Genomic DNA, 27,177 nt, shown 5'->3' with positions numbered 1-27,177 from the left:
TTCATGAGTAAAGTCAAGTATATTTATTCACACAAAAAAATCTCTTTTCCCACCCTCTCATTTCTTCATGGTCTGTTGTGTTGGAGATAGTCTAATGGTTAGAGTGTTGCTGTTTAGGCACTAAGTTGCGTCCAACTCTTTGCAACCCCATGGACTGGAGCCCACCAGACGCCTCTGTCCATAGGCTTTCCCAGACAAGAATACTGGAGTGGGTTGCCATTTCTTTCTCCAGGGGATCTCCCTGACCCAGGGACTGAACCTGTGTCTCCTGCTTGGCAGGCAGATTCTTTACCACTGAGCTACGCTGGAAGCTAAATGGTTAGAATACCTTCATAATAATACATTTCCATATGGGATGGGGTTGTTGTTGCTAATCAGTAGTTAATACTGGCAACTTATAAATATTTCAACCTTTCAAAATCTTAGCCAAGTATGACACCTCAAATTAATTAAACAGGGCTAGACTCTTAATGTATTATGAAGTTTTTCACATTTCATATAGTTAACAGTAATTTTTATTTTGCCTCCCCCCATGCCCTTCATGTAGTTCTTGTAAATATGTTGTTGCTGCCTCTGCCATATGGTTAAAAAAAGTTACTCAAAACACAACAAATTACTGTTATTTCAATACTATAGAAACTACTAAGTTTCATTACCCCTCCATACCTTTTTGTATCCCTCCAAAAGAATGTTCAAAGGCATTTTTGGTTGGGAGACATTCACTACTTTTTCTCTGAATTATGTTGGCAACATTTTAGAAACACTTGAAAAAGACTTGCGACATATGTTAGCAAAAGTCCAGAGAAGGAAAGCAGAGATTGGCAGGAAGCAAGATATTAAGGAACTCAACAGTCTGACCAAAGGTGGGTCATGCTCTGTCAGGTACACTGAAGAAAGCATACTGGGGGAGGCAAGCTATAAACAGGATCCAGACTTAGCAGCCCACAAGGCAACCAGATGTTGACTACCCAAGGGTCCCTCTCGCAGACCTCCCAACATTTACCTGCCTTCCCTGAAGCCATGATACGATCACAGATATTCCCACTTCCATCCATTACTTTCCTCTAGCCTTCCAAACTCCTTTCTTACCCCACTTCTCCCCTTTCCCACTTTCTATTTTGCCCCTCTGTACATAATCTTTTGTTTTCAACCACTTTTAAGGTAATTTCATTTCAGCTGGGAAACAACTCCTGTCTTCTTCCCTCGTTCCAAGCCCAGGGACTCGAGTCCCTCCTGAGCTCCTTGGAGCTGGGACCTTTCCCGAGCTCAGCAGTCCAAGCTGTGAGGGTGATCTATTCTGTGAGTCCTCCAACGGGGTGGCCCCTCCATGACGCCAGTCTGCTCCTCTTCCTTTTTCCCCCTATCCCCATAGAACCTAAACTCCGTGCCCTCTGAAACTGTCTGTGTCTAAGTCGCCAAGATCTCCGCTGGGATCCAAGATTTTTTTGACCTAAGTGGGGTCGGGTCGGGGAGGACAGTACCTCTTTGCAGGAGTGAAGCTCCGGTCCCGCTCCCTGAGTCACCTGGAAGGCGGTCCCAGCCCAGAGTAGCAGCCGCAGAAGCCGGAGTGTGCGCGGCTCAGTTCTTCCCCTGCCTCTGGCAGAGGGATGGAGGCTGTGGCCAGGCTCAGCCATAGTGTTGTTCAGAGCGAGCGACAGCAGCGGCTCAGGTGCTGCGGCTGCAGCTACTGCTGGCAGAAGGCGGAAAAAAAGGGGAGGGAGATTCACAGGGGGCAGGATGTAAGGGGCTGGGCTCGCTTCAGTCACCTCCCTGCGGCTACGCCAAGGCCGCCCATCCTTCCTCCTCCCTCCTTTCTCTTATCCTCCTCCTACCCACGTCGCCTTGGCAACCGCCTCCTCTTTCCCTTCGCGCGGGTGGGGCAGGGACCACGAGCTCCTCTGCCGCTCACCTGCCGGTCGCCATGGCAGCCGCCGCCGCTAGTGTGCGCGGCGCAAAAATGCACGCGCCCAGGGTCCGCAACCGGCCCAGCAGGCGCGCACAAGGCTCGTGCAAAGAACGCGGTGGAAACAACCTCCAAGCCATCACTACCAAATTCATTATTTCGGGCCATCGGATACCTACGAGCATCACTAATTTTGCAGACGTGGCGTTCTACATATACTTATTAAGCATCTTGTTAAAAGCAACAGAAAAATGACCGCTATGATGTCTCTCCTCCAGGGATTATAGCCTGGAAGACTGGCCCGGGCAGCTGTTACCTAACTGTTACCTACTGTAACAGCTGCTTCTGGAGGTCTTATTTCCACCACACCAAACCCATTTGTGAATTTACAACCAGTCCTATGCGAAACCATGGGACTCACATAGTCAAGCCGAGTTTAAGCAAGGAGAGTTTGCCTTAGCTGGGCAATTTTCCAAACACACCTGGACTCTTCTGTCATCGCTCTGAGAAATCCTTTCAGGAGAAGGACATTTCAGGGCTGGCTATCTTTTATGAATTCTTTCCTAAACTGAAGTCTTTTGCAGAAGATCTGTAAGATGGGAGGCTAGCGTTTTTCACCGACGGCTCGCGAGTGCAAATCCAGGGCTCCCGAGTACACTCGGCGACTCTTTCGCCTCTGTGTTCCCAGTAGCTTCTTCCCGAGGGGCCTCCCGCGTTAGACCGCCAGGTGGCGCCCTTCTCGGAGGGAATTCGCCTTAGTCACAGAAGGCCGAGCAGTTGCCTGGCAACTGAAATTGGGCGTTCCAAACAATTGGGACCCGGGCTCCTCCGCGTGCTAGGTTGTGTGCGGCTGCGCGGGTCTCTCATCCCTCTTAAAAGCGCCTCGCTCGGTGTTTTATCATGCCTCTCACCCGAGACCCTTTCCAGAACCCTGCGTTGGATAAAGATGATTCCTACTTGGGAAAGTCGCGGGCTTCCAAGGTACTGAGGTTTCTTACGCAGGTACCCAGTAAGGTCGACCTCACTCTTCTGTCGGCCTGACCGGAAGTGGTAACTTAACTCTGGTGAGGACACTGAGTCAGGTACGGGAGAGGTCTGTTTTCTGCCTACCTCCATGATCCCATTTTCAGGTCTCCCCACCTTTCACAGGTGCTTTTGAGCAGAGGGAAGTTTGGCGCTCTAGTCCAGAGGAACAAGGGGCACTTGCGGACCTAAGCAATGATTGGTATGGCGGGGCTTGCACAGGCCCAGATTCCACCAAGCAACGCTTTGCCCTATTTGGGAAACTCTTCTATAAAGAGACGTGAGGTATATAGAGTGGGAAAGAGGTATCAAACACCAGGTCATGCTTTATGCATCTGTCTTTGATTCATGTTGGAATGTGTTTGTGTATCTATGCGTGTTTCATGATGATCCAGGAGGAGTAATGGACCCTAAAGCAGTGATGCAGGGGGTGGCGGTAAGATGCAAAGGGCAGGACTGATGGGGCTTTGTGACTGACTGGATATGGGCCCAAGAGAGTGGCCCATCTAGGAGGGCTCCTAGGTTTCTGAGGGCTTAGCTGATACCATTTACTGAATGAGGTGTCCGGGAAAAGCAGGTTTGGGGAGAATGCCGTTGAGATCAGTGATGTTGCTGTTGTTTTTTGGTGCCTGTGGGACACTTCTGTGGAGATGAAGAGTAGACAACACGGTTAGGGGTGTGGGTTGACGATGTGTGGAAGCCACAGTGTTCATATAGTGGTGCTTGAAGCCAAAGGAGGGAATGAGCTCACCCAGTGAATGTGAGAGTCAGAAAGGCAGAAATGAAACCCCTGGAGAATCCCACTTAGGGGCAGAGAGAGAAACAGAGCTGAGAAGGAAGCTGAGAAATAACAGCCAGATGCAGAAGAAAAACCAAGAGGAGCTAGACCCATGAAGGATGGAGAGAACATTTCGTGGAATCCAGAGTTATGGCGCCAGAAACCACTGAGGTCAGATAAGATCAGCTCTGGAAATGATCCATTTGACCTAACCACAAAGGTCGTTAGCAAGAGTAGTTTCAGTGGATGCTTGAGGCAGAGGTCAGACTATATTGGAATGGAAAGGGGACGGAAAGGGGGTGGGAGAGAAAGTGGAGAGTAGTATGTGTTGACTCTTAAGGAGGGAGCCAGACAGTGAGGAAAGGATGAGATGCTGGGTACAGGAGATGCCAGGATAGCACAGGTCCCTAAAATACCAGGAAGGGCTGGGCTCAGGAAGGAAGAGTTATTCTTTAAAAAAAAAAAAATTTTATTTTTACTTTATTTTACTTTACAATACTGTATTGGTTTTGCCATACATTGACATGAATCCACCACAGGTGTACATGCAATCCCAAACATGAACCCCCCTCCCACCTCCCTTCCCACAACATCCCTCTGGGTCATCCCCGTGCACCAGCCCCAAGCATGCTGTATCCTGCATCGGACATAGACTGGTGATTCGATTCTTACATGATAGTATACATGTTTCAATGCCATTCTCCCAAATCATCCCACCCTCTCCCTCTCCCTCTCCCTCTGAGTCCAAAAGTCCCCTATACACATCTGTGTCTTTTTTGCTGTCTTGCATACAGGGTCATCATTGCCATCTTTCTAAATTCCGTATATATGTGTTAGTATACTGTATTGGTGTTTTTCTTTCTGGCTTACTTCACTCTGTATAATCGGCTCCAGTTTCATCCATCTCATCAGGAAGAGTTATTCTTGAATAAAAGGGACTTCCCTTTCTCTGAAATGAAAGGAAAATGGATAGTGAAGATGGCAGCTCATGCTTGACAGGCCTGATTTTCTCAGTGAAAGACCATCTCACCCTTCTGCTTATAGAGATGATGAGGCTTATGCAGCCTTGGAGGACTGGAAGAGCTACCTGTGCTTGCATCATATGTAATATTCCCATCTCCTTTTCATCTTTCTTGGTGATAACATAGTGCCTGGTCCATACCATTCAATTAATGCCTGATTGAGCTGAGTCACACAGCACTGTGTCATATACCGGGGATGAAGAAGGTTCCAACATCAGATAGGATGAATGAGAGTTCTACTAGGTTGTAGTTGTCCTCACTGGAATTCAGTCATTGATTCAATTAGCATCTCATTTTAGAACACCATGTTTTAGGTCACTGTGCTGGGTACTGGGGACACAGTGGTGAGCAACATGGCATTTTACATGTAATGAAGAAATCAGCTATGTGCTTTTCGTATTCATACTTGGGGGGTTTTAATGAGAGAACCGAACATTCAGTGAATTTTTTGACATTCCCACAGAAACAATGACCCTTCCTTGCTTACCGAAAAATTTTTCCTACCTGTCTAGACACTGTTCTCTCCTGATTCTCCTCTCCCGATTCTCTTGTCTGTGACTGCCCCCAGCCAACCCCATTATAATATTGTGCAGTCCTCATGAATCACCTCTTCCTTTTTAGTCAGATTCTTTTTGGGAGGCTTCAGCTGTTACTCCAACAACTGCATATTGTGTTAGAATATCTTACCTCTTCTTCAAACTCAGCACTTCTGAACCTGAGCTCCTCTTGCCTGTCTGCTCCCCATCCTTCACTTCATGTCCCACTTCACCCCATTCCCTGTCTTCCCAGCCCATTTCTATCAGTTCTAAGAGAAAACTTAGGGGGGTCAAAAGGCTGGGAGGCTTGCCCCATATCATCCTTCTCGTTTAGATGTCTCGATTCAATTAAAATGGAATGGCAGGAGGGGATGGATGTCACTGATGCTACCACATCAGCAAGGCCTTTGGTAACCAGGTGTGGGTGTGGTTTCTTTTGCAGAAACTGCCATATAAGAACCCAACTCACCTTGCTCAGCAACAGGAACCCTGGTGTCGACTCAGCTCAACTCCCACAATTACCTCCATGAAACGGGATGTTTGTTTTTTTTATTCAGAGGTACCTAGCATTGAAATGATATTTCTCATTATATCCACTTAGGACTAATGACTATTCTTTTTGAAAGGCAGTCTGTCCCTGACTGCTTTAGCAGCTATATCTTGCCCCCAATCCAAGATCCTATCAAATCTAAAACCAAATACCAACTTATCAGGCCTCTGGGAAGGCAAAAGGCTTGAGTTTTGCTGCAGTTAATTATTTGGAGGAAATCATTTTCTCACTAGACTTCTCATTATAACCATGAATGAGGTAAGGCCCATTAAGCTCAAGAGGTTCCCATGTCTCCGGGAGAGCTTCCCACTCCTTAGACTTAAGCACGAGACAATTCTGTATGGACAAGATTTAAGAAGTCAGCCTGTACAGTACTTTGGTGTGTAAAGAGCCGGTGGGTCTCAGGCCCCAAAAGGGTTCACTGTGCTTTGGGAGAAGAGCAGAACCCAATAGAACCCAACTAGAATGAGTGCACAGTGGCAAGTTAACCCTGAGGGGGTTGGCTTCCTCTGTAGATGCCGAAGGATGACCTGGATTTCCGCTTAGCGGCCTTGTACAACCACCACACAGGGACATTCAAGAACAAGAGTGAGATACTCACACACCAGGAGACCATCCAGGATACCCACGGGTAAGTGGTGGAGGCAGAGCCTCTCCCTAAGAACAATGCCATCCAATTAAGTAAGGTAAACTGTCACCTGGGAGATAATCGATAGGTTCCTATTTGTATAGATTTTTTCATTTTTTTACTTCTGTAATACAATTTCTGTGGGTTTCTTTTTTTCTAAAATGAAGATCTTCCAAAATTATGCTCATCTGTATAATAAAACATTTGGTTAATTCGAGAGGCTAGAAAGGGCCTTTGGTTGCTATATTTTTGAGGTTGCATGCAACTCCTTCCCTCCTTCCCTTCTTCTCTTGATTGATTTCATTCTGCCCTATTCTTCCCACATCATCTTCCAGAATCAAGACCCAATTCCCTGGAGAATTTTTGCCCCCTCCCCAACCATCCCCCATCACTTCCAGAGCTAACATCAGACACTGGATCAACCCTAAGAAGGAGTCTATTCACAGCATACAGGGATCCATAGGTAAGGGTTAGAAGACTGAGGCATGGGAGGCAGATGGGTGGTGCAAGTTTTTCTCAATGGACACAGGAATCAGGGAGTTGAGGTGGCTGGCTATTAGGGAACATGAGGGATAACTGAATCTGGCACATATCAGACTAATCCAGGGGACATACTGACTATAGGGCCAGGAAATGAATTCAGTTTCAGAGCCTCTGCCTTAGCCTTAGGTCTATAATGGACAAGAATTTTCAGCAAAGGACAGAAACCTGGGAAAAGACCTATAGCTACCTCCCATCAGTCTTCTGTGCTTCCCCAGCTGTTAGAACCTTCTCCACGGTCCTCATGAAAGTATGGGTGACAAATTCCCAGAAGAGGCAACAGATCTTAAATTCACAGCCCATTCCTCCTTCTTTTCTCCACAGTGTCCCCTCACACTGCAGCCACCAATGGAGGGTACTCCCGAAAGACTGATGGTGGCTTCTTCTCCACCTAAGTGTTGACAGGCCCGTGGAACATCCCGCCGACCACCGCCATTAAATAGATTTGTGTGTAAGTTGAAGCCTGGAGTATCTGTTACCCGTGGACTACAAGTTGCCACTTGACTACTCTTAAAATATGGAAGTTTCTCAACTTCTAGAAACTAATCCTATTGGGCAATATTTGCAATTCGGAGTCATCCTGCTGAAAAGATAAGGATTTAGGACAGAACAGCACTGCTTTTGGCAGGAGACAGGTATTCACATTTTGTAAACTGGAGTCATTCCAACCATACAGATATATAGCCATTCAACCTTTCCTGAAAACTTTTTGTCAGGTGCTGAGCTAATTGTTAGGGAGACAAGAATGGGCATTATCCATTCTCTCAATGAACGTAGAGACACTAACTGTAGTAGCTCTTTGTAGCATTAATATTTATGCAGAGGTCACACTTAACAGATTTCAGACCTTCTGGATTTAGTCATTTTCTGGGCTCTCCTTCTCCATGAGAGCTCAGTCTCCCTGGTCCTTCTTCCTTTCCATTGTTCATTCTCTTAACTCTGCTGTCTCCTTGCCTGGGAGTCAATTCTTTTTTTGTTGCCTAGACTTATAGCCCCTGATTCTTAGAGCTTAACAATCTGATCCTAGGGTCTGAATGTACCTAAAAACTAATGCATTAATGTGGTTTCTAAAATTACAAGCCACTCACAGGAACCTGCTGTCAGAATGAGCAAGAAATGACAGACCCTTTAGAATACTGTACAATTAAGTTCCCATTTCTAAACTTGGACAGCATATGCACTGTTGAATAAATCAGACATGAAAGGCTTCCATTTGGTACTCAAATGCAGGGTCCTTAAATTCCACCAAACTAACAGTCCCTCTTCTACAGAGATACTCCAGTTTATTCATAGTATTTACTGCTAAGTGGCAATATTTTCAGTTCTCATTATTTAGAAGGGCTGAAAGCAGCAGAGAGGGGTGACTCTCTGGATAATCACCTCATGCGAGTTGATATTGAACATCAAAAAATTTATTACTGTGATCCATGCATGGAGGCTTTAAATAATCCTGATTTCTAGACCACTCTGATAATTATAATTCAGTAAATCTGGTGTGGGTCCCTGGAATCTGAATTCTTACAAGCTTTCCAAGTTCTCTTATGGATATATACACACATATTGTTGTTTGGTCACTAAATTATGTCCTACTCTTTCCCACCCCATGTACTGTAGCCCACCAGGCACCTCTGTCCATGGGATTCTTCAGGGAAAAATACTGGGGTGGGTTGCCATTTCCTTCTCCAGGGGATCTTCCCAACCCAGGGATCGAATCAGAGGCTCCTGCACTGCAGACGAATTCTTTACCACTGAGCCACTTGGGAAGCCCTTATATACACAGGCTCAGAAGGTAAAGCGTCTGCCTGCAATGCAGGAGACCTGGGTTCGATCCCTGGGTCAGGAATATCCCCTGGAGAAGGAAATGGCAACCCATTCCAGTACTCTTGCCTGGAAAATCCCACGAACAGAGAAGCTGGTAGACTATATTCCATGGGACAGCAAAGAGTCGGACACAACCGAGCGACTTCACTTCAGACATGCGTATACATCTACATGCCTTCACGGGCAGGCGCTGTATAGTGTCTTTAGATAGAGGGCACCAGTGTTGGTATCACACGCGAGTCATGATGACAAGGCGGGCTTAAAGAAAGAAAGAAAGAAAAAAAAAAGGTACCTAGAAAAGTAAAACTGCAGCAGAGAACAAGGTCTCTGTCCCCTTTCAGCTTCAGCACCTGCGGGCGGGGCGACGGCTAGTTCGACGGCTAGCCCGCCAAAGACCCCAGCCCGCTATCGACTGTTGACACGTTATCCCCAACGCCACGGGCGGGCGTGCCCTGGGGCCGGGCTCAGATCAGAATCGCCTCGATAATCAATGGCGCGGGACAAGCCCGGCCTCGTCTATCTGATCAATTCATCACTTCTGAGCGCCGGGCCCCACAGGACCGGCTCCGGAACCTCCGGGGCCACGGCGTTGCCACCGCCCAAGGGGCCTCGCTGCACAGCGCCCCGAGGAAGGGCTTCGCAGGAGGGAAGCTTTTCATTTCGAGTCGGCCCGGCGGGGCTGGAGTCCCAACCCGATCAAATAAGATCAACGTGTAGGCCGGGGGAGGGGTGCAGGGGCGGGCGCACGCACTCAAACATTCACGCATCCACTCACACACTCGGCCTACACGCGCACCCCCCACCCCCACACACACAACACCACACAGCAACTCACTGCCACCTCACTTCCAGCCCGCTCTCCCTCCGGTGAAGGAGCGGAAGTTCGCATCCACCTTTATAGCCCCCGGCCACTGAGACTTCTGGGAGGAACCACCAAGCACCGGCCCTCTCCGAGTGTGCACTTTGCTGCCCTCACGTGGTTCGGAGGGGAACCAAGGGCCCTGGTTCAGTTCAGTTCAGTCGCTCAGTCGTGTCCAACCCCATGGACTGCAGCACGCCAGACTTCCCTGTCCATCACCAACTCCCGGAGCTTACTCAAACTCATGATCATTGAGTCGGTGATGCCATACAACTATCTCGTCCTCTGTTGTCCCCTTCTCCTCTAGTCTTCAATCTTTCCCAGCATCAGGGTTTTTTCAAATGAGTCAGTTCTTCGGATCAGGTGGCCAAAGTATTGGAGTTTCAGCTTCAGCATCAGTCCTTCCAATGAATATTCGGGATTGATTTCCTTTAGGATTGACTGGTTGGATCGCCTTGCTGTCCAAGGGACTCTCAAGAGCCATAGTTCAAAAGCATCAATTCTTTGGCGCTCAGCTTTCTTTATAGTCCAACTCTCACATCCACACGTGACTGGAAAAGCCATAGCTTTGACTAGACAGACCTTTGTTGGCAAAGTAATGTCTCTGCTTTTTTTTTTTTTTCTTCTGCTTTTTAATATGCTGTCTAGGTTGGTCATAATTTTTCTTCCAAGGAGCAAGCATCTTTTAATTTCATGGCTGCAATCACCATCTATAGTGATTTTGGAGCCCTCCCCCCAAAATAGTCCACCACTGTTTCCACTGTTTCCCCATCTGTTTCCCATGAAGTGATGGACCTAGATGCAATGATCTTCATTTTCTGAATGTTGAGTTTTAAGCCAACTTTTTCACTCTCCTCTTTCACTTTCATCAAGAGGCTTTTTAGTTCCTCTTCACTTTCTGCCATAAGGGTGGCGTCATCTGCATGTCTCAGGTTATTGGTATTTCTCCCGGTAATCTTGATTCCAGGATGTGCTTCATCTAGTCCAGCATTTCTCATGATGTACTCTGCATATAAGTTAAATAAGCTCGATGACAATATACAGCCTTAACAGTACTCCTTTCCCGATTTGGAACCAGTCTGTTCTTCCATGACCAGTTCTAACTGTTGCTTCTTGACCTGCCTACAGATTTCTCAGGAGGCAGCAATGTATGTGGATCTCTTTCAGAATTTTTCAGTTTGTTGTGATCCACACAGTCAAAGGCTTTGGCATAGTCAATAAAGCAGAAATAGATGTTTTTCTGGAACTCTCTTGCTTTTTCGATGATCCAACAGATGTTGGCAATTTGATCTCTGGTTCCTCTGCCTTTTCTAAAACCAGCTTGAACACCTGGAAGTCCATGGTTCACATATTGCTGAAGCCTGGCTTGGAGAATTTTGAGCATTATTTTACTAGAGTGTGAGATGAGTGCAATTGTGCGGTAGTTTGAGCATTCTTTGACTTTGCCTTTTGGGGGGATTGGAATGAAAACTGGCCATTTCCAGTCCTGTGGCCACTGCTGAAGTTTTCCAAATTTGCTGGCATATTGAGTGCAGCACTTTCACAGCATCATCTTTCAGGATTTGAAATAGCTCCACTGGAATTCCATCACCTCCACTAGCTTTGTTCGTAGTGATGCTTTCTAAGGCCCACTTGACTTCACATTCCAGGATGTCTGGCTCTAGGTGAGTGATCACACCATCGTGATTATCTGGGTCATGAAGACCTTTTTGTACAGTTCTTCTGTGTATTCTTGCCACCTCTTCTTAATATCTTCTGCTTCTGTTAGGTCCATACCATTTCTGTCCTTTATCAAGCCCATTTTGCATGAAATGGTCCCTTGGTATCTCTAATTTTCTTGAAGAGATCTCTAGTCTTTCCCATTCTGTTGTTTTCCTCTATTTTTTTTTGCATTGATCGCTGAGGAAGGCTTTCTTATCTCTCCTTGCTATTCTTTGAAACTGCATTCAGATGCTTATATCTTTCCTTTTCTCCCTTGCTTTTCACTTCTCTTCTTTTCACAGCTATTTGTAATCCCTTAGTATCTCTAATATTCTTGAAGAGATCTCTGTTCTTTCCCATTCTGTTGTTTCCCTCTATTTCTTTGCATTGATTGCTGAGGAAGGTTTTCTTATCTCTCCTTGCTATCCTTTGGAACTCTGCATTCAAATGGGTATATCTTTCCTTTTCTCCTTTGAGCCCTGCTAAGGCAGACAAATTCCCAGAATGCTGAATTATAATTGCCTTTGAATCTTTGTGTGACATATTTATAACCATATCTATAGTTTTTCTTTGATCTTTGATCCAAGTTCTGGATATAAGATGATATAACCTCAGGATCCCTCTAGGTGAATGAGTTCTGATCATTCCAACACCAGCTTTCCCAGGATCTCCTCCCAAGGGAGAAGGCAGACATCATTTTACCAAAAGAAAAGGGTGAGAATAGATGACTTAAGTTCAAGGAATAAGTGGTTAGAATATCTAATGACTAAAGGAAGGAAGGCATATCCCTGTCCACACAAAGCCCTCTGCTACCCTTCACTTGCTTTTACTTACTTTCATACCCACTAAAATGTTTCATCCTCTAGCATCAGTGAAAAAGGAATTATTACGTAAATTACAATTAGAGTAATTCACATCAGAGTATAATGTCTCAGTTACTTCTTTCTCCTTTTTCAGTGACATGTATGTGAAGGGAGAAGACAAATCAGAATTTTGTGAAGTTATCATTTGTGACAGTCCCATCATGCACTTGGAATAAACAAATAGGGGGAAAGTATCCACTGTATGTGTCAGAAGCCCAAAAAATTTCTAGGTATGTGGCTGGGTAACCTGAAAACCTCATTTCACAGAAGAAATTCAATGACTGGTAACGGCAGTTGACACTTGTATTTTAATAGCAGTAGTAGGTAAAATATATTGGGAGATGTTATCTATATTACTTAATATCACTCAAAATGTATTAATATATTTGCTTATATATATGTGTGTGTAATATATAACTGGTATAAACATACATATATAGTGTGTGTATATATATATATATATATATATATATTTATAGGCTTCCCAGGTGGCACAGTAGTAAAGAATCTGCCTGCCAATCCAAAGCAAGAGACTCAGGTCCAATCCCTGAGATGGAAAGATCCCCTGGAGTAGGAAATGGCAACCTGCTCCAGTATTCTCGCCTGGAAAATTCCATGGACAGAGGAGGCTGGCAGGCTATAGTCCATGGAGTCACAAAGTTGCACATGACTGAGCAAATATACACACATATGTGTATATATTATTATACACACATATGTGTGTATAACCTCAGGGATCCTGAGGTTATATCATCTTATATTTATACACACACGTGTATTTATACACACACATATATGTGTGTATACAAATATACACACATATGTATATATAAACACATATAAATACATATGCACATACACACACACACGCCCTCAAAGGAGAAAGCTATACCTTCATTGATTCTGAACTATATCATACATACATCACACATTCAATGACCATCACATGGGGTTAACAGGACTGATAGTATTTACTAATGCAAACTAACAGGTATACTATGGGCAGAACCCAGGAGAGTATTAAACAAAGTTCAACAATTCAGTATGCATGTGACAAAAATGGACAAAAACGGTAGGGAAAGATTTTATTTTCAAGGACTCTGCAGACGATGATGAATAAAAAATTTTATTTCAACTATAAAAAGCTGACTTCATTCCACCCTGGCATACAACATTTATGGTGATGCCCGTTTGAATCTGAGGCAATACTGCTATCCCCATTCTTCCACCCCTAAAAGACTCTCTTAGAGGAACAACTTCCTACAATTTTCAGTCAAAAATTTATGATACATCAATCAAAGTAATGAATAAAACAAGTTTCTGCTTATCTGCTTATATAAAGAAATGAAACAAGCTGTGTATTTGTTTCTTGCTGTAAATTACCTTCACTTTTTGGTATATTCTGGTATGAAAACATCTCAAAATATAACAATTCAAGAGTTTAGGTCAAGATGACCCACCCAGGAAGCTGTAAAATTTGATTTGAACTGTGAAATGGAACTAGTTTAAAATATGAAGAAGCTCTAAGTTATTAGCCCTATTAGGAAACAAAAGTCATTAAAGCTACAAAATAACAAGTGCAAAACATGCTGAACCTGTATTTCCAGGGAGTGACATTCCTATTGGCCAACAGGTTCCAAATTGACACCCACAAGGTGTAACTCTTCTTTCTGTTCCACTAGCTTTCCTTTCTCGTGTGAAAAAGTCTCAGAAATGACAATGAAAATATAGGAATCATTGAAATTTACCCTGTAGACCAATTCTGGAGATAACAGCCACAACACTGAGATGATTAGACATGTAGTGTTTACTTGATGACTTTCTATACTTCCAGGAACCCTCAAAGCACTAAACTGAGTGTTTCAGAATCTAAACTTCCTAGCAGCTTTTGTTCTTTTGGAATAAGACAAAAGACAATTTACTACCACAAAGGGATCAACCACAGCCAACTTGTCCATAGTCAAGTTTTACTTTAATGAGCAATTCAACGGGTAGACCTATGTCTATGCTTGCTCTTTACAATAATTTAATTTTAGACCAATTTTTTTTTTTTAAGAGAAATTCTAGGCTTCATAAACACAACAGTTAATCCTTTTGTGGATATAAGAAGGAGGGAATGGAGAAGTCTTCCCTTCAATGTAAGAGTCATCTAAAACTATTTGCTCAGGAGTTCCCATACTCCATGGAAAAGTTCATCTGTCAATCTCAATTGGAAACCTGGGTTTTCCTTTACTTTAGAAGACACTCTCATTTTATTCATGGATTGTATGAATTGTACAAACATGCATATGAGTGCCATCAATTTCTCATTAAAATTTCTAATGTTCTTATAATTTCCAAGAGACAGCTAAAGAGTACTGCAATATGAACAAAATTTAAAATGAGCCAAAAAACACAAGTAATTGAAAATTGCCATAATAACCCAGATTTAAACAAAAAATAAGTTTGTATCTTGGGTAACATGAAAAAACTTCCATCTAACATCACAATAAATTCTAGATGACTTTACTAGTATATGAATTAATATACTAGATGTATTTATTTCTTCTACCCCAACTGCAAATATATTAAATAATTATTTCTTCAATAGTTTCTCTTTCCCTTGGTGGTGGCATTTAAAACTGAGCAACAGTATTTAGCACTCAGTCATTTAGAAAAAATTTTAAAAGTTTTAGGAAAATAGCAACAGTTTCCATATACCATTTGAAGGGGTGACGTTTCCTTTTGGAAATATTGCTGAATGGAACATTGTTTCTTGTCTAAATCACTCCTTTCAGGTCTCACCACAGACAGATAATTTCCAAATCTTATGTAGGCCCAGATTGTTTTGGCCAAACTCCTGAGCTACCAGCACACAGCAGAGCTATTTTCACCATTTCTTTTTGCAGTGAGGATCTTGCCTCTCTCCTATGTTCCCAGGTGGGTATATGAAAGATAAATTTCCAAAGCCAAAAAATGTCTTGGCATTGTTTAACTACTATTTCCCACTCAGCCTCCTAACCCCACCCTCCCAGCCCTCCTGCAATTTATCACATCCAAATAAAACAGTAAAAATAAAAGTCAATTCTTAAAAATTCTCTCTCTTACCAAGAAGTTTGAACACAGCCTATATCCTCCCCTAATGAGCCTCAGTTTGAAAAGATCCTGATGAGGGGCTGAAGAACAAAATAGGTAACAGTTTTTAAGCAGGAGGTAAGGAATTGTATCACCGAGGGGAGTAATTTATCTGGACATTATATGCTCTCTGCTGAGGACTGATTTACACGCAGGTCAAAGGAAGTTTGCTTTCTGTGGCCCCTGAAGCATAAATAATGTTTGTGATCATGAGGAGTTTTCCCCACAGAAAGTAGGGGCAGATACTGTGGTGTCATCCTGGGGACTTCGACGATTTTAGCTGAGCTTTCCTATGCTGGGCCCAGGCTCCCGACAGGCTCTTCACCTTCGTCCCCTTGGCTGGCGGATGATGAAATGGATGCTTCAGAATTCATTTTATAAACAGGACGTAGAAGGCCATCACAACGCAGGCGATTGCCACAGCAGCATGCAGCCTGGTTCCAATGACAGCAGCTAGCAGGAAATAATAAAAAGAGAAAAGGAATCACACCTTGCCCTTTATATAAGTCCTCGCTTTCAAGGTGATATTTTGAAATCTTTAGTCACAGATGAATCGACCCATCCAGGAATGTATTTAAATACTACTCAGGACTTCCCTGGGTGGTCCAGTGGTTAAGAATCCGCCTTGCAATGCAGGGGACTCGGCTCGATCCCTGGTGGAGGAATTAAAATCCCACATGCTGTGGGGCAACTAAACCCATGCACCGAAACTACTGAGCCCGTGTGCCACAACTCTCATTACATAACTAAAAATCGACTCAGCAAATTAATAGAACTGGAGAGTTTCTGACCTGCAACTCACATGACACAACCAGGACTTGACTCAGCAAATTAATAAGTAAATAAAAATATTTTTTTAAAAAAATAAGTACTACCCTTAAGTCCTAGGTTTTATATGACTATATCATTAGTTTAAATTTTGCCCTATTTTGAAAAAAGATTTAGGTAAATAAGATTCCACATGAAGCTGCCCAAAATAAAAAGTAAAAAAGCATCTGAGTTAATAAAATCAATACTTAAAAAAAATTCTCCAATATATTCTTCCAGAAATTTGGGGGAAAAAAAAACCCAAAACTTTTTACTGGGAAAATATTACTCCCAACAATTCCAGTCTAGTCTAAAATTGTTTAAATTATACACTTTTATGCCACGGAGAATACTAAAATTACTTTGTAGCTAAAACAAACAATTACGTAAAAGTTGAACCAAATACAGTCCCAGCCTGTCCCACCTTCACTTTGCAGCACCTCACTGTCCAGAGATGGCAACGTCCTCTCCCTGAACAGATATGATCTTACCTTTGTAAAACACACCCCAAACTCCCTTCTTTTCTGAGAGCAGCCAGGTTTTGAGACGAGGTACTTTCTTGAAGTAGGCACAGGTGCAAACAAACAGCAAACCAAACACCAGAATCCCATCCAAGGAGTACACTGTTACAGAAAGAGAAGAAAGCTGTGGGTGCTAATCCAGCTTGGGACAAGCAATGCCACTGGAGAACACAACGCGACATAATACCAAGGTGGTGACCTCAGCTGCAGTGCCAGCTCTGACAAGAGGGGGCCAAGGTCCTGGGACTAACAAGGTTACCTTTCTGTCCCCTCAAATCATGGAGACATGCCCCTTACAAAGATCTCACTGCCTTCTTCCCTCTCCTTTCAAGAACTGCAAGTTCTGAGAAGAGCGTGCCAGTTAATGTGGAATCAGCCTGCCAGGAATGGCCAGTGTGGGCAACATGTTGAGAGAAGTATAAGAATCCTTGGTGCCTGAGCTGAGAGACTGAAATGTGCTCTTACTAGAAATCACTCATGTGATAAAGAAGAGCGAGATATTTAGCCAAGTCTTTCAGAGCTTCATCTGTGGGTAGAGAATATGATAAAGCAGAAGCTTAATGGAAACTGCAAGAGTTAGAAATCATATGACTACAATTTTCCTGTATTTTATCTTACACTTCATGCATCATACTCTACTTACATACTAAATTTCTGCCAGAGTAACAGATTCTTGAGAACAAACAAGCAAAAAAACAACAAAAAAAAACTGAGGCTTCATCGTGGTGGAACAAGTGTGAGAAAAAAGCTTTGAACACATACTTCTAGTTCTTACATATGTAAACTGAGCTATGTCTGGTAAGCACAATGAATCATCTAAGTGGAAAAAAAAAACAATCAGACCACAAAAGGGGGAAGGGTGACTAAAATTTATTCATTAATTACTATGTGTTCAATTGCTTCCTTATTTCTCAGTTCAGATGACTTTTTCCTCTAAGTGATGACCCTTCCTGTACTGTGTCTAGTAACCTTAGACCTCTGACTGCCCAGAAAACTTCAAAAGAATATTTGACACAACCAGCATCTCCCAGTTCTGGACCACTCTATCTTCCTCTCTCCCTCCAGTAAAACTATCTCACAGCTAGATGTCACACAGCAACGGTCCAGTAAATTAATACATATACCAAGTTTTTAGAATAAACAATACCTTTACCTGCTAATCATCTCCTCCTGTAAGTTTTTGCAAAGCCAAAAGTCACGAGGTGAATTGAATCTTCAGTATCAGGCTTATGGAAAAGGTACTTTTTGAGAAATACTCTCCTATGCCCCTCTAATCATACTGTCTAAGAGGCCTTGTCATCTTTTTTCCAGTAAGATGGACTCTAAAGAACACAAAGGCCTCGTTTCCTGTCCTTCGCTGGAATGTGGAAATCGTGTCTATATAATCGTGTTTGAAGAGGCCTACAAAATTAGGTCAGATAAACAGGGTGGCAACTGCCACAACTTTAGAAGAGGCAGTAACCAACCCTTGCAACTTTCGCTACGGTCTCCAGATGGGATCGCCCAGGCAAGACTTTAGAATCAAAAGAAAGTTTTCTGGCATTTTAACAAAATAATAACTTTTTTTTTTTTTTTTTTTTAGGATTCACGTTCACCCCCCAAAAATGTGGGCCTTAAAAACACTCTATGATTTCTTGGTCCTCCCAAGATGCCTACTATCCGAAAGCATGAGAAAACAGAGGGCTGTGAGGAGGATTCTCTCATTTCCCTGGTGCTACAGCAATAGCTCGGGCTTCCCCGGTGGCTCAGATAGTAAAGACTCTGCCTGCAATGTGGGAGACCTGGGTTCAATCCCTGGCTTGGGAAGATCCCCTGGAGAAGGGAAAGGCTACCCACTCCAGTATTCTGGCCTGGAGAATTCCACGGACTGCATATTCCATGGGGTTGCAAAGAATCGGACACGACTGAGCGACTTTCACTTCACAGCAATAGCTCAACCAGGACTGGCCTCGCGAAATGGCCTGTAAGGGCCAAAACGAACTTTTAGAAGAGAGAAGGGAAAACACAGGCTAGGAACCAAGGACTCGGGGTGTGGGCAACAAGAGGCATTGGGGGTTCTAGATGGGCACGCGACGGGGGAACTCGCGGAGTAGTATAGGAAACAGGAGCTGGGACGCGGAGAGGCCAAAGGGAGGACTCCGATGGGAGGGGGCGGGGAGAACGGCCACGTCAATCCCGGCTCCGCCCGCCACGTTTTCCCTAGTGTACTGGACTCCCATCCTTTGCTCTGGGCATTGGTTCTCACCGTTCGTCATGGCGGTTGGGCCCGGTCCTGGATAGGGAGTCCGGGGGGCGGTCAGTGGCGGTAGCGGCGAAGACCAGGGGAACCCAGCTCCCACTTGACACTTCCCGATCCGGGCCGCGGCGACGGGCAGCCGCCGTAGTACGCCGGCGCAAGGGAAGGGAGACGAGCGCCAAACGCAATCAGGCGTGGCTAGGAGATTGCCGAGCTAGGGGAACCTGCGTGGGTGGAGCTCGCAGGAAAAGGTGTGGGTGAGAAGAAAGCTGTCCAGAAGGCGTCCTTCGTGGCCATAGTAAACAATATCTTCTGGGTGCCCCTGCAGATTTAGTGCTGGGGCTAATCTGACCTGCTCCCGTCGTTGTGTTTGAAAAGGTAAAGTGAAAGAAACTGAAGTTGCTCAGTCGTGTCCGACTCTTTGCGACCCTATGGACTGTAGCCTACCAGGCTCCTCCGTCCATGGGATTTTCCAGGCGAGAGTACTGAAGTGGGTTGCCATTTCCTTCTCCAGGGGATCCTCCCGACCCAGGGATCGAACCCGGGTCTCTTGCATTGTAGGCAGACGCTTTACCGTCTGAGCCGGAAAAGGTAAAGGCTTGCAGTTTTGCACTTTATTTTGCGCTGTGGCAGCTGCTCTGGTTGTGTGTGTGCAGCAGCCCACCTGCAATGGAGAAGTCTCTCAAGCTTCCACGTAAGAGAACGCAGACAACTGGGGTCCTGAGGCGACGCCTGCAGCCTGTGGGACTGCTCTTGCTGCGCGGATCGTTCTTACTCCGTATGGAAATCTGGATAATGAGGCTGCATCTGAACTTTGAAATGAAATTAGGAACCTTATAACAAAAACAAGTTGCGTATTTCATGTGCTGAAGCTCCACGTTGTCGGGAAACATTTTGGTAATTGCCGGTTTGTATGAATTTTTCTTTAAACTATCAGGATGGTCTCGTTACCTCCCGTATTTAGATAAAGTGGGGCCACCTCGGCCACTTTAGCCAGGAAACGGAGATACTGGGGCAGCCTTTCTCACACTTTCACAACTTGACGAAAAATACTTTTTCAGTTTAACGGTGGAGCAGAACGGAGGAGACAGAGCTACAGATCCCGTTTTCTGCACTGAGATCCTTAATTCCACACAACTCGATCTTCTTTATTAGAGTCAAGGCGAAAGTGCGACTGAATCATTCGAGGTTGAAATTGTAAGGTTACAGCTGGTCCGCGGTTGTCAAAGTCCTAAAGAGACCCTCTGCCCCTCTTGCTGCAGTGCCATCTGCTGGCTGCGACCTGCTTGGTTATGCCGAAGAAAAGCTACCAAAGCCTCCTAGAAGCTGGAGTAGAGGGGCAAGTCAAAAAAGGCCTGTTGGAGGACAGACTTCTTGTGAAAATGTGCTTAAATGCAGAAACAAACAAACAAAAAATGAAGACGACATACACAACAAATAAGGCAAAACAAATGATTTTGTGCCCATACACACAGACAAATTCCCCTGCCCCAAAGAACTGCTAAGGACTACTCGAAAGCAAAACAAAACTGAAAAGTCCCTGATTGTCTTGGCCTTTGAGCTTTTCATCAACAGTTATCTAAAACAGTATCAGCACTGTCATCACTGGCCACAAAACTGTTAGTCCCCTACACCAAAGCTGGATAAAAGCCCCAAACTATTCTATATTCTAAACAAATTCATGTTCACTAACTTAGACAGAACCATATAGTTCATCTTCATCTTGAAAAATTCTCCTTTGTTACATACTATGGAATTGTGCTGTTCTCCTTGACCTGCAACTTCGTTGTTCTCTTTCAGTTTAGTTCAGTTCAGTCACTCAGTCGTGTCCGACTCTTTGCAACCCCATGAGCTGCAGCATGCCAGGCCTCCCTGTCCAACACCAACTCCCAGAGTCCACCCAAACCCATGTCCATTGAGTCGGTGATGCCATCCAACCATCTCACCTTCTGTCATCCCCTTCTCCTCCTGCCCTCAATCTTTCCCAGCACCGGGGTCTTTTCAAATGAGTCAGTTCTTCGCATCAGGGGGCCAAAGTATTGGAGTTTCAGCTTCAACATCAGTCCTTCCAGTGAACACCCAGGACTGAGCTCCTTTAGGATGGACTGGTTGAATCTCCTTGCAGTCCAAGGGACTCTCAAGAGTCTTCTCTTTACCCAGATTCTTTTTTCCATGTAAATATAGATATTCCTAAGATACTCACACCCTGTTTTCCTCACTATTAATTCCTACTTGGTGACTTATTCTGTTCCACGGCTTCAACTATCACCTCTATGTAGAGTTTTGTTTTGTGTTTCATTTTTGTTTTTTTTGTCACTTGGCACAACTGGGCTCTCTGCAATGAAAGCGTGGACTCCTAAACCACTGCACTGCCAGGGAATTCCCTGTATAGAGGTCTTAAGTTGATGTCCTATCCAAGTTCCAGTCCTACACTTCTAGCAGATTTTCTTCTGACATCTGAAATGTTGAAAGTCAAACTTGCCCCGTTCTGACTTTCCTGTTTCTATGATTAATATTCCTTTTTCCCTAATCACTGACTTTAGAATTTGTAAATTATCTTTAAATCAGTTAACTCCTCTTTTTTCTTCCCCCCAAAATGTTGTTCCGACTGCCCACTTTTCAATTCTACATCCTTCGCTATAGTGGATGTTATCATTTCAGTCTTTAAGCATCAATTAAATCCTCATAACAGTGAAAACTTACATTTGTATAACATTTTTGACTTTTTGAAGCAAACACACCTTGTCATAATATTTAATCCTCACAACTGTTATCACCCCTATTTTAGAGAATCTAAGGCTTAGGGTAAGGACTGCTCAGTATCAGATCTGAACAATAATTCTGGCTGGTCTTCTGAACTCAGAACTAGAAAATCTTGCTTCAAACCATGACTGTGGTTTCCTTGAACAGCAACCTCTGCCTCCTGAATATGTGTCTAACTCCTTACCCTGCTATTCAAGGCCTTCCTGTATGCGGACTTCAAGCTGCAGCTGTGAAAAGACTTGTTCTGTGTTCTTCAGATGTACTCTTTGCTGTCATATTTTTGCTCATGATATCTACTCTTTTGGAGGTAACATCATCTCATTTTTCACTAGATGGACCACCACTCCAACTCTGAAAGATAAGTCTTTTTTCCCAGTCACTCTCAGAGTTTAAGAACAAAGTTTTAGGATAAAGAAATCATAGTTGAAGAACTAGGAAGGGTAATTAGTTGTTTACTTATTATTTCAAAGGACAGTGATATTCCACAGCATCGTACTGTGTCTTTTTTTCCCACGTGTCTCTGTTTTTCTTTCCTACCCTTTCTTCCCACTCTTACATTTATTTCCTTCCTTCCTTCTCCCTCCACCATATTTTTTCTTTTCCATACTCAAAAACGTGTTCTATCTTTTTTATTGACTAAAATGAGCCTCACCAGATTTTTATTTCAAAATTAGTTATACCAAGAATTTTATATTTTTTAAAATTATATTCTGCTTTCTCTCTGTAAAATTGGGTTATAATGATTGCTCCTTTCTAGGGTTATTGAAGGATTAAACAAACTACTGTTTACAACAATACGTGGCATGAAATATGTTCCCCATAAGTGTTAGGTATTACTGTTGTTCTTTGGTTTGAAAAATAATTATGCTTGTCTACTCTGTGTTGGGCACTTTGCTAAATTTTACAAGAATAGAGGCAAAAAAAAAAATGGGTCTCTGCCCTCAGGAAACAAAATATATTTGGGAAGATAGATGAATAAACACATTTTAGTGGAGCACAGACACTGTACATGAAAAAACATTATCTTTGATCTTCACAACTGCTTTGCAGAATAGTTATTCAGTGAGAAATCTGAGGCTCAAAGAAGGCACATGAGTGAGGTCACAGAGCTAATCTGTCTAACTTCAAAGTTCCCTTCCCCTTGTTATCATACTGACTCACATTAGGATGCTGTCCACTGATTCAGATCTTTAACGATCATGTTCCAAGAGTTACTGTTTCTGTTGTCCTGAAAAGTCCCAAAGTCTCATGCTGAAGTCTAGGTCACTGGCTCTTGCAGCTCAAATGCAAGGAATAAATAGAGCCCCACTGCCTGGGGACTCAATTCAGACAGTCCTTCGTCAGTTCATTTCAGCCTGCACTGGAGGACAGGCAGTTGTTGCCAAAGACCTGTCAGTCAAGAACAGTGGCCCATTTGTTAAGACTGTTGCAGTGCCTGTGGCGAACACTAATCAGTCCTGGGGACCATGACTGTGGCATTCTGGTTTAACCAAAGAGTAAGTCCAGTCCCAAAGGCATAGCTTGTAACAATAGCTTCATTTGAATCACAACGTATTTGAAAAGGGATGTCAAACAGGCATTAATTTATGCTTCAAATATTTGTTCTGGAGCTTCTAAGTCTAAGGAATGTGAGAGCCTTTGGGAGCTCAAAGGTGAATAAGAAACAGACTCTGCTTTTAATAAGTTTTAAGATTTAGTGTATGAGACAAGCTGTGTGTATAAGTAATCAGAAAATACAGTAGAAGTATTGAAGGAAAATGAAAAGTGCTGTGGGAGTGTAAGGAAGTGCTTTCAGCTGGAGAGCTCAAAAGGCTTGAGGGAGGAACAGACAGTTTAGCTGGACTTGAAAGGCACGTAGCATTTCAATAGAAAAGAAAGGTAGCCTAGTGGGAAAGTAGTGTAAGCAGAGCTTTGAAGATGGGCCAAGTTTGGGGCACAGCACCCTTTTCCCTTCCTCTTTCACTGCCTAACTCCAAACATCTCTCAGGTCTCAGCTCAAACATTATTTGCACAAGGAGGCTTTACTGACCTTCTTGGGTCCCTTTTCCCCATCATAAGTACCTATTTCGTCCATGTCTCCCCCCTATACCGTAAGGTTCGTGAACCCGGAACTGTGGTATTTATATTATCATTTTTGCCACAGTCCTAATAAAGTGCTGCTCATCACTTGGTAAATATTTGTTGCATGAATAACTGACAGTGGCCTTGTGGAACTGGAGCATAGAGTTTGTGAAGGTAATGCTGAAAAATAACATTGCAGCAGGTATTCATTGAGAAAAATCCACATATAAGTAAACCCACACAGTTCAGACCTATGTTGTTCAAGGGTCAGCTGCGTATTCTTCATCTTTATTCTTCTTTTATCTTTTGTTGCCTGGTAGACCATTTCCTTTCTCTTTGTCCCTTGAAGTCTGTTTCTGAGGACCTACCCGATGCCTCCCTTCTCTCACTTTTGTTTCTGTACAGTGTCTAACGATCACTGCTGTGTTGATGTCCCCCACGCCATTTTCTTAGTCCTGATTTCTCTGTGGATTTCCAGACCTGCACCTCCATTTGCCTACAGGACACCTTTGGACTCTTTAAGTTCAGACTGAATTCATTTCCTCCCCTCCCCAGTTGCTTTTCCATTTTACTTTCCAATTCATATTAATAGCGTTCCGTCTGGATATAAACCTCTCTCTCCATAGCTCTCCGATTGATTCAGGTGCAAAGTCCTGTGAATTCTATTCCTAAAATTCCTCCATCTTAATTCAGGTTCTAATCAGCTCTCATCCTAGGTGGTCTCCCTGCTAACATGATTTCTTTTTTAAAGATGGGTTATGTGACTCTTCTGCTTAACAATCTCTCAGGGACTCTGCACTTTGAATGAAGTTCAGTCTCGGAAGAGAACATTCAAGGCCACTCACAAACTCACACTCCAGTTTCCTTCCAGCCTCATTTTCTGCATCTCCACCCAACAAACTGGACTCTGGCAACCCACCTGAAACATCTTGTAGAAGTACACCTTGCCTTTTCACTCTCTGGGCTTTTTTTCTTTTTAAAATTTATTTGTTTTCCACACTTTAAACTTTTTGTTTTGTATTGGGGTGTAGCCGATTAACAATGTTGTGGTAGTTTCAGGTGGACAGTGAAAGGGACTCAGCCATACATATCCATGTATCCTCCAAATACCCTCGCATCCAGGCTGGCATATAACAGTGAACAGAGTTCCATGTGCTGTAGGTCCTTGTTGGTTATCCATTTTAAATATAGCAGTGTGTACGTGACCTTCCCAGAGTCCCTAACTATCCCTTCTCCCCAGCAACCATAAATTCTAAGTTTGTGAGTCTCTTTCTGTTTTGTAAGTTCATTTGTATAATTTCTTTTTAGATTCCACATATAAGGGATGTAAAAGGATATTTCTCCTCTGTCTGACTTATTTCACTCAGCATTAACACTCTAGGTCCATCCATGTTGCTGCAAATGGCATTATTTCATTCTTTTTAATGGCTGAGTAATATTCTGTTGTGTATATGTACCACATCTTTATCCATTTTTCTGTCGATGGACATTTAGATTGCTTCCATGCCTTGGCTATTGTAAGCAGTGCTGCAATGAACACTGGGCTGAATGTATCCTTTTGGATCAAATTTTTCTCCAGATGTATGCCCAGGAGTGGGATTGCAGGGTCATATGGAAGTCTGGGCTTTATTTCTGCTCTATTCACAACACTGAATTTTTCCCCTTTACATTTTGGATCTCAGGCTCAGAATGCTGGCTTATTCACACTGCACTGTTGATGACATAGTATTGTAATTGACTCTGCCCAAAAGTCCTTCACTTGTCATGTGTCTTATGTACTCTCTTTATCCCTATTCTCATTTCTCCTCCCCTGCAACTGTTGCAGGAAGGGGGACCCTTCCAGGGCCCGAAACTGGGCTCTAGTCTAACACTTGGAAATGAATTGTCTGAGGAGACATGTGCTGACAAAGCAAGACAAACCCTTTATTGGGAAAGGGTGCCCAGGCAGACAGCAGTAGGGTAAGGGAACCCAGGAGAACTGCTCTGCCACTGTGGTTCAGACTGTGGTTCAGTCTAGGGTTTTATATTGATGGGATTAGTTTCCGGGTTGTCTTTAGCCAATCATTCTGACTCAGAGTCCTTCCTGGTGGTGCACACATTACTCAGCCAAGATAGATGCCAGTGGGAAGGATTCCGGGAAGTGGTTGGACACGTGGTGTCTCCCAAACTCTTCCGGTTGGTGGTGGCTTATTAGTTCCATGTTCCTTGGCAGGACCTCCTGTCATAAGACAACTCGTGCAAATGGTTACTAGGGTGCCTGGCCAGGTGGATGGTTTCCATCAGTGTGCTTCCCCTAACACAACCTTTCTAATGTATTTGATGTCTATGCTTTTTTTATGTGATCCTATAAAAATATGTATTTTGTGTATGTGTGTGTGTGTTTGGTCTTTTGTTATACTCTTATTGTATTTCTTACGTTTTGAATTTAGCAGTATATTTCTAAGCTCTATCTGTGTTGCTAGTCTATTGCTTCTGATTGTTGCATAGTATGCCTTGGTGCACATCCAGCACATTTTACCTATCCATTTCCCTCATAGTGAACATTGTGGATATTTTATACATGATTCCCTGGACAAGGCCAGTGTTTCATCGATACTTCACATACCAGTTCTCAACCCTTTCAGACCCAACAATCCTCCTTAAACAAAAAACAGAATGTCTCCTTTATTATTCTAAATGAAATTCACAATTAATATAACTTACTGTGGTAGGCAAGGAGATCCAACCAGTCCATTCTAAAGGAGATCAGTCCTGGGTGTTCTTTGGAAGGAATGATGCTAAAGCTGAAGCTCCAGTACTTTGGCCACCTCATGCGAAGAGTTGACTCACTGGAAAAGACTCTGATGCTGGGAGGGATTGGGGGCAGGAGGAGAAGGGGATGACAGAGGATGAGATGGCTGGATGGCATCACCAACTCGATGGACGTGAGTTTGAGTGAACTCCGGGAGTTGGTGATGGACAGGGAGGCCTGGCGTGCTGCGATTCATGGGGTCGCAAAAGATCGGACACGCCTGAGCGACTGAACTGAACTGTGGTAGGCAGCCTCTCAGATGTTTGCCTCCTGCTAGGCGCATCCTTGTGTAATCCCCCCTTCTGAGTGTGGGCTGCACGTAGCGACTTCTAGTGAATAGCATAGAAGAGATGGAATGTCATTTCCAAGGTTAGTAGGTTAGGTTACCAAAAAACTGTAGTCCTGGGTGTTCTTCCTGGTTCTCTCCCTCACTTGCTCTGAGAGAAGCCAGCTGCTGTGTTGTCAGCTACCCTAGGAAGTTGACATGACAAGGAATGGAGGGAGGGCTCTGGTGATAGCCAGAGAGGAACTGAGGTCCTTAATCTGACAAACTGAAGTAACTGAATCCTGTTGACAACAATGTGCGTGATTTTGGAAGCGGATCCTTCCCTATCAATACTTCAGATCAGACTGAGGCCCAACCAACACCTTGACTGCAGC

The 27,177-nt window shown here is 43.7% G+C and overlaps 3 protein-coding genes, 1 long non-coding RNA gene and 1 other non-coding gene across 7 annotated transcripts in view; 1 reads left to right on the top strand and 4 right to left on the bottom strand.

The window, feature by feature from the left end:
- ELAPOR1 (endosome-lysosome associated apoptosis and autophagy regulator 1) overlaps positions 1-1,702 on the bottom strand; it is a 78,456-nt gene extending 76,754 nt beyond the window's left edge. For both annotated transcript variants that reach the window (XM_060412451.1, XM_042251870.2), the window contains exon 1: positions 1,482-1,702. In XM_060412451.1, the coding sequence (XP_060268434.1) occupies positions 1,482-1,634 (153 nt within the window). In that variant the 5' untranslated portion in view covers positions 1,635-1,702. The remainder of the gene's footprint in view (positions 1-1,481) is intronic.
- Positions 1,703-2,712: 1,010 nt separating this feature from the next.
- On the top strand, positions 2,713-7,435 carry CFAP276 (cilia and flagella associated protein 276). 2 transcript variants are annotated; one of them, XM_027972593.2, is made up of 6 exons: positions 2,713-2,884; positions 3,053-3,211; positions 5,705-5,821; positions 6,328-6,443; positions 6,776-6,903; positions 7,305-7,435. In XM_027972593.2, exons 2-6 carry the CDS (start codon positions 3,122-3,124, stop codon positions 7,373-7,375), a joined length of 522 nt encoding a protein of 173 aa, XP_027828394.1. In that variant the 5' UTR covers positions 2,713-2,884; positions 3,053-3,121; the 3' UTR covers positions 7,376-7,435. The 2 variants fall into 2 exon arrangements, with proteins under 2 accessions (XP_027828394.1, XP_004002320.2); XM_004002271.5 differs by lacking the exon at positions 3,053-3,211.
- On the bottom strand, positions 4,162-6,807 carry LOC132659425 (uncharacterized). The gene is made up of 2 exons (XR_009599874.1): positions 5,732-6,807; positions 4,162-4,653 (listed from the first exon to the last, which is right to left on the bottom strand). It is a non-coding gene; the product is annotated as an uncharacterized LOC132659425 (long non-coding RNA).
- A 1,830-nt stretch (positions 7,436-9,265) lies between the features above and the next one.
- Positions 9,266-9,674, bottom strand: LOC114111377 (small Cajal body-specific RNA 2). Its single transcript, XR_003587445.2, has one exon. It is a non-coding gene; the product is annotated as a small Cajal body-specific RNA 2 (non-coding RNA).
- Positions 9,675-13,334: 3,660 nt separating this feature from the next.
- Positions 13,335-19,051, bottom strand: TMEM167B (transmembrane protein 167B). Its single transcript, XM_004002270.5, has 3 exons — positions 18,912-19,051; positions 16,637-16,768; positions 13,335-15,791 (listed from the first exon to the last, which is right to left on the bottom strand). Exons 1-3 carry the CDS (start codon positions 18,919-18,921, stop codon positions 15,709-15,711), a joined length of 225 nt encoding a protein of 74 aa, XP_004002319.1. The 5' UTR covers positions 18,922-19,051; the 3' UTR covers positions 13,335-15,708.
- Between the last annotated feature and the right edge of the window lie 8,126 nt (positions 19,052-27,177).

The sequence above is a fragment of the Ovis aries genome, chromosome 1 (assembly GCF_016772045.2).
Source record: "Ovis aries strain OAR_USU_Benz2616 breed Rambouillet chromosome 1, ARS-UI_Ramb_v3.0, whole genome shotgun sequence".
NCBI lineage: Eukaryota > Metazoa > Chordata > Mammalia > Artiodactyla > Bovidae > Ovis > Ovis aries.
The sequence above is the reverse complement of the archived record's forward strand: the minus strand, read 5'-3'. Positions and strand labels throughout refer to the sequence as shown.